The 12362-nt window shown below is 41.7% G+C and overlaps 1 protein-coding gene across 1 annotated transcript in view; it reads left to right on the forward strand.

Moving 5' to 3' along the window:
- Positions 1-2275: 2275 nt before the first annotated feature.
- Positions 2276-12362, forward strand: part of LOC134542254 (facilitated trehalose transporter Tret1-like) — a 45966-nt gene continuing 35879 nt past the window's right edge. Inside the window, exon 1 of the mRNA XM_063386363.1 lies at positions 2276-2408. Coding sequence (XP_063242433.1) covers positions 2392-2408 — 17 coding nt within the window. The 5' untranslated portion in view covers positions 2276-2391. The remainder of the gene's footprint in view (positions 2409-12362) is intronic.

Below are 12362 nucleotides of genomic sequence, written 5' to 3' on the forward strand. Positions count from 1 at the left end.
GAAATGGTAATCTTTTGTGATTTTCTGAAAAAGCATTCCTTTTGGAGTCCAAACGACAAAAAGGCATAATTATCGACCTGTAACATGGAGTTGTCCCTGAATTTGGTACATGTACATATGACTGATCTTGAGATGCATTTTTTCATCCTTCAATTCACAAAAAAAGAATTTTTTTTTCTCCAGAATTACCGTTTCAGGAAGCATAGTCTTGGCAGTTGCATTTGATTTCAATGATGCCATCACTACCAATCAGCCCATCAGGCGATGCTGCTAGAAATTGTATATTTTCGTCAATGAAACGTCCTGAAGGAATTATGACTAAGCCCACCTCCTGTTCCAGCTGAGTGACTGAATGAGGTTCGTTCTCAATTCCATATTTAGTTGCTTTGTTTCCAGAGAAGGTTGAATATAAAATAGATTGAACTGTTTTAGAGCGCGGCGTTGTTTCTCTCATTTGACATATTTTTCCGAAATTTGAAGCCGTCAGACGCTTTGCTCTTTCACATTTCCACAAGATACAGTGCCTTTGTCCAGTGGTTGATGACTGGATATCCTGAATTTTTTTTTGCTGTCACACTGCAGTCCTCTCAAAAATTCTTCTTTTTTCTTTTCGTATTCTTCAGGATTCATGTCTGGTATCGGAGAAACATTGCCATAATGTGAGTCTTCTGAAAAGTTAATTTTCTTGTTAGTATTCTTTGTGGGGTTTTCCAAGCGCCTCTTTTCTTCTTTTTTCAGTAGAACTTTTTTTTTGCTTTTAAATATTTTTTTTTGAATATTCACCAGGACTGTGATTTGTGAATTTTTTGTGAATTTCGGCTTGTTCGTTACCATCTGCATTGCACGAAATAACGGAAAGTTCACTTCTGGTAAGGTATCCACTACGGAGAGAAAAGTTGACTCTTTTACCACTAACAAACTTTGCAACTATATTATTAAAAGACTCAGATCTATTTGTTGTCATGTTTTTCAAGAAACTTTCTGCATGATGAACTACCACATTATTTTCTGACATTATTTCATCCCACATACCCATACTTTTCATACTTGGAACTATATTCTCTTCTGTGCTTCTAGAACCATCACAATAGTATTCTCGTTCACTGCACTTTGAATGGTCCCCGAATACATGAAATGGTCCATTGTGAATATCACTCCGTAATTCCTTTACACGTTCTTGTTCAGTTATTCCTCCGACAGGGGAAAGAGGAGAAGGGCCACTATCGCCCTGAGCAGTCAAGGCCTCGCCCCCCCCCCCCCATCCTCCTTCCGACTACACGTCACGCCACCGCGGAGGGAGAGATAGCAGCCGGCTGCCGGTACAGCTACAGAGGGCGCCACGAGGTGGCTAGCAGTTTCGCCCGTGCATACGTTTACCTCTAGTATTGCCATTAGAATTTTCCGCGGTGACATGCCTGTTTAAATGCAGGAATCAATGCAAGAAGGTACAGGGCGCGTCTGACTGGTGAGTTCCTTAAATTCTGACGGTTTTTACTGCACAAAAAAATAGGTTGAAAAGGGCCATTTTCGTGATATTGGCGGGGTCGCAAAAGTGTTAAGGTGGGTATGTGACAACTTAAATCCACCAGACCGACGTCGAATGTTCTTTTTACTTCTTTCCTGCCCAAACAAAAATTGAAAATCTCAAGTTCTTTCCAAAGGAGAGATATAGAGGTAAATGTCTACAGTGGCTTCCTTCCATCGTCCAGACGGCGCCCTTAAGCAGTTTTTGTATCTAACCATTGGATACGTCGATGTCAAAATTATTATTGTTTCCTTAAGATAAAATTTGATGAGTGAAGAAATTACAAATAAAGTTGGGCAGAATAATATTATAAATTAAAAATATCACGGTCTAGGAAGTTGGGCGGGTGGACAGTCCCCTCCACCCAAAAAGTTCAGGGGGACACGTCCCCCCTGTCCCCCCCGGTTCCTACGCCCCTGGCTGTACACGGAACTTCTGGGTTCCGCCCGACGCCTGTTTCCGGCGGCTGCCATCACGTGACCTCTCAGCCAGTTGGAGTGGTCCCCTGAAGCCCGTCACGCTACGTAACTTTGCAAGGTTTCGTCTCCGGACATATGTTCCTTGACAGAAAATTGCTTGTGTTGGCATTCCCTGTCACCCACTAGATATGTATGCCCCGCAATTCGCGAACGGACTGTGTAACGGTGTACGGCGCAGACATATCGCCCGCTCCTGTTCCCCCGGCACCACGGAGGGGCGGCATGGAGGGGGGCGGTCCCGGGGCGGGGGACGGGGGGCCGGACCCTCGGAGAGAGAGAGGTCGCCGCTGGCTCAGTGCGGCGCTGGCCGTCCCAGCATCCAGCTCGACAGTGGAGTGACAGTGGAGTGACAGTGGAGTGACAGTGGAGTGACCAGTTGTCGCCGAGATGAAGCCGTCCCTGACGTGAGTCTCACCTCGCGGTCCCGCTGTGTTCGCCCGAGTGCACACTACTTGACTGCTGTATCGGGGCCAGTGGCGTAGCCAGGATTTGTGTATGAGGGGGTGTTAAGAAGCATGGGCCCCCTCGTATTAAAGCGGGGGGCCCGGGGGTCCTCCCCCGAGAAAATTTGGATTTTAAGGTGTAAAATAGTGCTTTTTTTTTTAGCAGTTTTCGGTACTTCAATTTAAATATTGTAATGATAAAAATTTTATTAATTTTTAATATGAAATTTGTTTGAGTGATTAATTATAAATTTAATTAAAGATTTGGTGCTAACGGGGGGGGGGGGGGTTGAACCCCTAACCCCCCCCCCCTGGCTCGCCCCTGATCAGGGCCACACGTGGCGAGGAGGAGCTAGCTGGTCACGTTACTCTTTAACCTGGATGAAAACCACACACTTATGATTCCGCATCTACTAACATTAAACAATTCGTAAACCTGTTTTTTCCCCCCCTTGCAAAAAATTGGTGACTGCATTCTAAACAATATAATATGTTGAGGCTGGTTTTTCACATTTTGGAATTTTGTCAGATTTTTTTTTCTTTTCAAAGAAAAATCTCACTAGTAACATAAATTAAGTATTATTTGCAATAGTTATTACCCAACAGCGCTGCCGAGAAAAGGGGGGCAAAATTATCACACGTAAAGGTGGCACGCAAGAGGCCAGGAACTTTCAAAATATTCAATTTTTTTTTCGTTAGTAGATAAACTATTTTAATTTAGCTAATTGTAAATCTTTCAGAAATACCTAAATTGTGTTTTTTATACAATAAAATGCAATTATTAAATATTCAACTAAATTTTCTGTTCACCTGATTCAATTAGTCATATTTTTATTTATTTGGCTTGTTTTTTTACATAAACTATTTTATATTTTAATAAATTATTGTAAAATTATTATATTAGTTTATAAACATTAAAAAATCATTAATTCACATTAATTATATCTAAAAATTTTGTTTAATGTCATATCTCTGTAGATAGATGTTTATACATGATAAAGGCAAAAATGTACAGTGTCATGGGAGATTATACCCATAAACCCGCTGGTTCTTTAATAATTAATAAGTGAGAGTTAAATAAACCGTATCTTAAAGGTTGAACCGTTTAACATAGTGTTTATTCCCATACTAGAACACATTAGAACTGTTTTATTGGAAATAACAAGTAAAGTAGGTACTGTGATCAGCAACTAATAGTACCGGTACTAACCCGGGCGTGGCAGTAGCACGTGTACAGTCAGCCAAGAGTGTGTTAACGGCTTTATGGTAATTCTCAGCGGGACGAAGACTCGTTCAGACGCAGCACGAAGTTATTTCAGTCACAACTTTGTATTCTCAGAACGGACCCTTCTTAATCAAATATCTCCTTTTTTTCTTCTTTTTGAAAACAGGTTGGAGTGCTTCTTACATCACACCGAATATCTAAACTTAACTGAGAAATGTTAAGTCTGTGGTTCGTTCACTGAGTTATCATTATAGCTATGGCTCATAGAGATCGCACCAAATTTAGCGTGGTGTAGTCGTCGAAGCAAAAAAAAAATTATGATTTGTACCCAGTACGAAGTTTCGTGCTCTGCAACTATCGCAGTTTTTTTAGTCGGTATTCGAGTTGAATGTTGAACCGAGCACAACTGGAATCTTGCACGTTTTGTGGACGTGCTGTGCATAGCCGCAGTACGTCACCAGTATTTTTTGTTTTGAATGCAACGGGGAGTTGTAAACGAGCGATTGTCCGACCCGATGCAAGGTGCAACAGTGTCGCACGAACAAAGGCTCGCCTGCTACGTATAACGCTCACGGAGCGGCTGTTACCACGCTCGTAAAGGAGGCTGCGGCAGGCGGCGTATTGTTTACTCTTATCGCTCGACAAAGCACACGGTCTACACGATCTGTCCCCGGACACCTCGAGGCCGGGTGTGACCGCCCAGGAGACACATTAGGGGCGTTCTTCCGCCGGCGCCGGCTACATTATGGAGTCTGAGCACCGATGGTGACGAGCGACAGAGCAGCCAGGATCTAACTTCGGAGCAGGGCGAGGATAGAACCACTCGGGCTTCTGTTTTCTTTCAAATTCTTTCCTTTTTGGAGTTGCTTGGATACACAACCTACCAGCGCACACACAGGCCCGTGTGCCAAACCTACCCCACAAGACACGCTATCCCCCGCCGTCGATTCAAAATGATTCTTCACCAGTGTGGGGTGCACCTGAATTTCTGTGCACTTGGCGAGTTATTAGAAACTTCTGTTTCTGGCCTCGCCCACGCTTACTGCCCCGGATGGCAGTATGATGAATCAGCGGCGTTGCTTGGCTTCTGGGTTGTATAGCCCCGTCGAAGGCGAAGGTAACACCGACGTTTCGGTCGACGTTTCAGTAGCCGTCATCAGGAAGCAGTTATCAGTAGGTAATATTGTTCCCTGACGATGGCGGCTGCGACGTCGACCCAAACTTCGGTGTTACCTTCTTCCTTCGACGCGGCTACAACCCAGAATCCAAGCCACTCCAGGCAATGGCCGTGAAAGCCTGCGATATTTATTTCCTTTTGTTGGCGAGAATAATAGATTTCTAAAGACTTTTTTTTTAAGATTCGGGAAAAGGAGGGGGGGCTAGGTAACTCCTCCATCCCCCCTGTCCTTGATGGCCGTGTTCGAGCGCAGCGACTCCTTGTGGCAGGGGGGGGGGGTGTTCCCTATGGCAGGATATGACGCCGCGGGGGCTCGCCGTTGCCTTCCGCAGCACGGAGGCGAAGGAGCAACCCGGGAAGAAGTGAGGAGCTTCCGACCCGGGCGGGAATCGAACCCAGGACCGCCGGCCCACCAGTCGCGACCTCTGACCACTGGGCTGTTAGTTAATACCAGACGACAACAAGCGCACTATAATTGGGTGGCTATCGTTTGGCTGGTTGGGTGACAAGGTGACAGGTAACAAGTCGTCTTTCGGCCAATTTTCATTTTGTTCTATTCAAACGGAGTGAATAAAATGAAATCTTTAGTAGATATTTATTATCTTTCTATTAATGAAGTTGTATTAAAGTTTGTATATATTACATAAATTCATAAGTAAATCCTGAAAAAAAAATACGACTATTGACATTTTACATTTGACCCAGAGACTTTCAATGTATTCGTAGTCGTTAACATAATAAATTAGGACGTATATCTCGAAACAGAAGTGATCTAAAATTGCCGAATACAAGAACTGTGTGAACTGCATGACTTGTAAAGGTTTCCAATGCATTATTTTATCAATAGACTTGTCATTTTCGTCTAACAGGGTATATTTACGTATTAAAAAAACCTCCTAACTCAACCAGAGCCCCTCTGTCGTCTTCGAAACCCCCCTCCCCTCCCCCCAAGCGCTGTCAAGTAGGTATATTCTTTAAGAGGGAAATATAAGAACCAATATATATATATATGTGTGTGTGTGTTTCAAACTTTTTTAAAACAAAAAATCTTGACTACAGTTTTCAAAATTTGGCTTCGTCGAAGCATAGTACATATCACACATAAGTTAGTGGAATGCCAATCGTGAATGACTGTTACAAATAGTTTCCCCTGTGAAGTCATTGGTGTTTAGTATTTAATTCATTTTTTGGAAATGAGTGCAACTCCAATACGACTGTCCATAGACACTATGCGAGATCTCTGCCTTAACACAGACAAATTTCACATATTTAAATTTAAAAAAAATTGTTTTGGCGTAAAAACTGTTTCAACTACATGTAATTTATTACTATCTCTACCTCTTAACAAGGACAGAAATTACAGGTCAGGATTATATTTTCTATTAAACAATTATGAAACACTCAGCTTTTTAAAAAAGAACTGTACATTGAAAGTGAACGCTCTGCCTTCCCTTTGACTACAGATGAGCCATCACTCACCAAGCAGCCTTAGTTTCCTCGTCAGAAGCTACACGCACAGGGGCGTAAATAGACTATAGTTACCATCCGGCACAAGAACCTATCTTGGCTCCCCCTCTTTTTATCCAAACCAACCAAACCAAAACCCTTCCCGACAACACTTCATATCGCCACCACGTATTCTTTCCACTATTCCTAATATTTTTGATTCAACTTAGATGGTAAATAAATATATGAATTGCCGTCATTTCATCTTTATTACATCTCAAGTTAGATAGTATGCGAAAAATATTTGACGATAGGTATACATATTTATGTATCTCTCAATACAAATAATTAAGTTCATTTGCCTTCCTAAAAATTTTATTTTTGCGTTCCATCATTACGAGATACAAGTAATTATCTATAGTAAAAATTACTCAGTCAGTTTAACCGCCTCCTTCCCCCCCCCCCTTTTTCCTTTTCACATTGCGGCGCTTGCGACACAAGTCCCGTCTGCCCCCTTCTGGTTACGTTTCTGTGCACGAACTATCAAGCACCGAGTTAACTCGAGTCGTTTACCAAGTGGATCGGAGACGCGTACAATCCTGGGAGAGGCCTTTGTGTCGAAACTCCCCAGCGCACAGCCGCTGGAAGGAGTGTTTATTTCTGGTCACGACGTGTATAATTGTTCAGTTACATGAGATTTATATCACTTAAAACATTTAAGTGTTTGTATTTTGTTTATTATATTGTATTTTTCATTTTTTTTTCAAAGTGCATAAAGTTGAAGTACCGTCCTAAATACAAAGAAACTCATGGCAGCTTACACAAAATTTTGATTGTGTAAGTGTTAAATTTCATGAAAACCTCAGTGTGATTGTGTAAACGATGTATAAAAAGAAAGAAAGACAGAAAAACCTCTCGTTCGAAGCGGGGGTGATTGATTCTAAGCAGATGAAATATAAACTATAGTTTTATAACGCAGCTTCTGGAAACAGTCGGCGAGCGTGAATGATGGTGTTTTGTTCTCCGCTGTGCTTCCCGGATATCGGGTAACGCACCTCATTGTGTTTAGCGAGGCGCGGTGTCAGTAGATAACCAGCCGCGCGGACGCATGACGCGGGTGGCTAGCCAGTACAGGGAAATGGCTGCCGGGTCGTGTGATTGTTGGAGGCGCAAGCCTCCTGTGCCACCACAGCGGTCTAGCCGCTGACAACTGTGCCGCATCTTCGGCTAGCCTCGGGTATGCTCGGCACACCCGACACTCCTGACGAAAAAAGACGGCGCGGAAGGATGGACAACTCATGATAACCAATGCAATGGTCAATTAGGTTAGGTTAGCTACATTATATATACTTTAAAACATTCTGGACGGTTGATTTGGTTAGGATAGCTACATTAAAGGTACTGTGAAATCATGTAAACGGTTTCCTAGCGCTGGATAGCTACATATTAAAAAGTTATTTGCTAAGCAACCATAAAATGATTTTACAGTATTTTTAATGTAGCTATACTTACCTAATATAACCAACCATGCACAATGTTTTAAAGTATTTATAATGTAGCTAACCTACTGAATAATTCTTTAAATTACTTCTTGCTAATTTTAAGAATGACATCTTATAAGTTAAAGGCAGTTTATTTGAACACGGTAATTGAAAGTGTGAGCGCACAAAAAATTGTTGTGGTTGTTGTGTCGTTCATGCACTGTCACACTCACGAGCAGCGGCGTGAATTCCCGAATGAAGCCGAAGATGCGGCACAGTTGTCAGCGGCTAGACACAAGACGCTGACTTCACCTCTGGCAAGGCGAGGTCCGTGCGACCCCCCCCCCCCTCCCTTCCCCCTGACTACAGCGCGCTCAACAATGTCACGAGCCACAGGCGCAGCTGTCAGGTGAAGTCTGTTCGAGAGTTCGGGTCGTTACCACAACGCCGAACGTACAATAACGCCGAATGCCAAATTGACGGCAACGCCGACAGCTAGAAAACTGCTGTGTACCACAACGCCGAAATACAGTAACGCCAAAAAATGTTGCTGCGGGGAAAAGGGGGGGGGGGGGGGCACAGGAGCAAAATGATAAACAACTGAATGAATTTGTGTGCTAACCTTACCTAACCTAACCTTTGTGGCAGTCCTGCAATGACATTTTTCGGCGTTAATGTATTTCGGCGTTGTGGCACACAGCAGTTTTTTTCTAGCTGTCGGCGTTGTAGTCAATTTGACATTCGGCGTTATGGTTTTCGGCGTTATTGTACGTTCGGCGTTGTGATATTTCGGCGTTGTGGTGCGTACCCGAGAGTTCGTGTGTGCGGGGCTCTGGCCAGGCCATTTACTATCGCGGGGCCCTAACATTAGGGAGAGTGGCTTCCCCAAAGGTTCCCCTACGCCTTCATTTGGTGGTTATAGAAGCCCCTAAAAAAAAGGGGGGGGGGCGATCCCGGTAATATTTGAAAAAAAAAAAAATAAACTCTTTAAATAAACGTTTTCAAGCCAACCTTGAACTTAAATTTTTTAACGATGGTTTTGCCAATTTATTAAACAAATACCGAGAGCAATAAACACGAATTTTGCGTTATTAAAATCAGAATAAGCTATGTTCACGTAATGTAATGAATAGGATTTAAAAAAATTAATGACGAATATTTTAATTTACACGCTGTTAAAATTTTTCTCCTTCATTTTACGAAGTACGCAGGTTTCGAATCATCCAGGAATCTTCGTAAAATTACGGTTATCTACGTAAATTTACGAACACAGGAGTTCACTTTTTTTTGAACATGAATCCAAAAGAATATGCTTGGTGTATTAACAAAATATTCAAACACTGGTTAAGTTTACAACAATAACACCTTCTTTTGTCCAAGGGTGTGTTCACCTTCACAGAGAACGAAACATACAACTCGGAAGTCGAAATACAGGCTTTTTACTATAATATTTATGTGACGTTTCAAATTTGACGGTTATGAAAAGTAGTTCCAGTGGTACCCACATTTTCCCAAAGGTCACATGTAAAGCAACACATGATGTTTGTTTACGAACACTAACAATCACGCGGATTTTTTTTACAAACACTGCTGATAGAACAACAATGGTGGAATGATACATAGGTCATTGGCACTACTTTTGAGAACTGTCAATATTGAGTCTAGTTAGATAACACAGACTATATACATCTCAACATAGGGTCGTAGCCAGAAAGAATGATATCGGAATGTATCCACCCCTCCCCCTTTTTGGGGACCATAATTCCGTGAATAGAAACACTAAAAAGTTATTTTTAACCAAAACACTCCTTTTTTTCTTAATAAAATCTTAGCCACGTTCTTGTGTCAATAATATAAAATCCTCAGAATTTTGTGCTTTGAACACCATATTTTCAAAATATCTTATATTAGTCTGATACTTTACAATTTCTGGATGATATGAATAATTGTCGGATGAGATGAAGACTTGTCAGATGAGATGAAGACTTGTCGGATGATATGAAGACTTGTCGGATGATATAAAGACTTGTCGGATGATATAAAGACTTGTCGGATGATATAAAGACTTGTCGGATGATATGAAGACTTGTATGATATGAAGACTTTTCGGATGATATGAAGACTTTTCGGATGAAATTAAGACTTTTCGGATGAAATGAAGACTTGTCGTATAAGATGAAGACCTGTCAGATAAAATGAAGACTTTTAGGATAATATGAAGACTTGTCAAAATAGATGAAGACTTTTTGGATGAAATGAAGGCCTTTTTGGATGAGATGAAGATCTTTGGATGAGATGAATTCTTATCGAATGAGATTACTTATCGAATTATGTGAAGACTTGTCAGATGAGAATAAGTCTTATCGAATGAGATGACTTGTCGGATGATACGAAGACTTGTCGGATGAGACGAGGACTTGAGGTGGAAGTCGAAACCGTCCGACCCGTCTGCACGGAGCGACGTCTCCGGGAGAAAGTGTTCCTCCATGCGTCCTGGTATCGGCGCCCTTCGCGAAAGCTTGCTCGACGGCTGACACGTAGGTGCGAAGCGACGGGCTACGCGGCCCCTCCCCCCCTCCCTGAGGGAAGCAGCACACACGTCGCAGCGACGCGCCGTGTCGCCAGCGAAGAGCCAGCCCACTTGGACGGCGCCCAGAACCCAGGCAGGCAGTCGTCCTTGAACTGGGCTCTCGAGCCGCCACTCGGCAGGGCGTTCTCCAGCATCCGGGTCGTTCGAGACGGCGACACCACGCCACTCCGTCCACACACTTTGGGGGTGTGTAAGGAACACGGTCATGTAGAGACCACCAGCAAATTTCATAAAAAAAACATCCGGTTCGAAATTTCTGGTGAAAATTGCTTCTTAAGGCTCGGTATCATACGGTTTTTAGATATTTTTTTCCCTCGTTTTTTCTTTGTTACTTTTATTTAAGCGCCATTTCAAAATTTTAACTCGATACCTCCCTTGAATTTGTAGTTGTGCCATACTAATATTTCCAACAGACTCTTAGTGTAACAAACTCTTAGTGTAATATCAGTTGAACATGTTTGTGGCAGAACAACAAATAAGGGCAGGTATCGAATTAAAATTTTAGAGATAGCTTTTTAAAAAAATTAACGACGAAGTGACGACAAATTCAACAATGACGTGAGAGCCCGCGCTTCAACACCAATAGAGCTTTTAAAAACTGAATTTTATTGGCTTTTGAATATTATTTGGCAAATTTAATTAAAAAGCAAAATAGAGGCAATAAAATATTCGTAACATTCTTTAATAATAACGATTTTTTTTAATACGTCACCGTGTTTTAGCAAGAGGTAATCTATACTAATATTATAAAGCTGAAGAGTTTGTTTGTTTGTTTGTTTGTTTGAACGCGCTAATCTCAGGAACCACTGGTCCGATTTGAAAAATTCTTTCAGTGTTGGATAGTACATTTATCGAGTACATTTATCAATAACATTAGGGATCCTTACTAAAAGTCCAATTTAGAATCAAATGCGTTGGAGGGGGTTAGATACAACATGCAGTACACGTACGAAGTGTGTGTTGACAATGCCGCAGGCGCTAGAAGTTTATTAAGCGAAATACCACTCACTGACTCACTCATCACGAGATCTCTAAAACTATACACCCGATTGACTTGAAATTTAGCATAGTTACTCATTTTGTGATTTAGACGCTCACTAAGAACGGATTCTGCGGAAATCCGATCCCAAGGGGAGTTTCGGGGGCGTAATATATCAAAATTTCCAGTTTTTGGTAGGAAATCACCATGGGAACGGCTGTTGCTTTGTTGATGCTTCATTCGTCTCTATGGCAACGATTATTTCATTGTTAGTGCAGTCCTCATCACCGTTGAAATTTTGCGGGTACTTTAAATATCAAAAATTGCCCCTTTTTTTCAAGTATATATATTTTACAGACTTGAAACTTCACAGTAATGTTCCTTATGTTACGCAGGATGACATTTTCCGAAAATTAGATCCCATGGGTGGTTAAAACCAGGCAACAGTGGGTACTTTGTCTGCATGAGAACAGGATTTTGCATTGTTCATGCCTTCTGCGTCTCCATGGCAACGGGCATCGCGCGGCAGTGGCGTACCCACAAGGAGGGGCATGTATAATGAACGGCGCAAGAGTGATCTGCCTGTAGACTGTCGTAGCGAAGTACGGGTACATCAGTTGTACGTTGCGTGCACGAGTCGGGAAACCATCGGTGCTATTCGTTTTCTCTCTGGTACATTATACAACATTGTAATACATTTTCACTGAATTTTTTTTATTTACCATTACTGTAAATGGGAGATGTGGCTTAATTTTTTCCCATTAGTATAGCCGTGCGAAGCCGGGTCGGGCAGCTAGTTTTACTATATATATGTCAGTCCAAATATCTAAAAACTTTATTTTTTTCTAAAACCTTAAAAATAACTTCCACTGCAGTAAAGATTTTTAAAGATTTTCTAAAACTTTATATTTTGTTCAATAAATACTAACCAAATATAGAAACGATTAATTAGTTGCTTAATAATGAGTAAATGAGAATTTAAAGAGTTATTAAAACTAATAAGTCATTTCTACCAGA

The sequence above is a fragment of the Bacillus rossius genome (genome assembly GCF_032445375.1).
Source record: "Bacillus rossius redtenbacheri isolate Brsri chromosome 4 unlocalized genomic scaffold, Brsri_v3 Brsri_v3_scf4_2, whole genome shotgun sequence".
Taxonomy (NCBI): Eukaryota; Metazoa; Arthropoda; class Insecta; order Phasmatodea; family Bacillidae; genus Bacillus; species Bacillus rossius.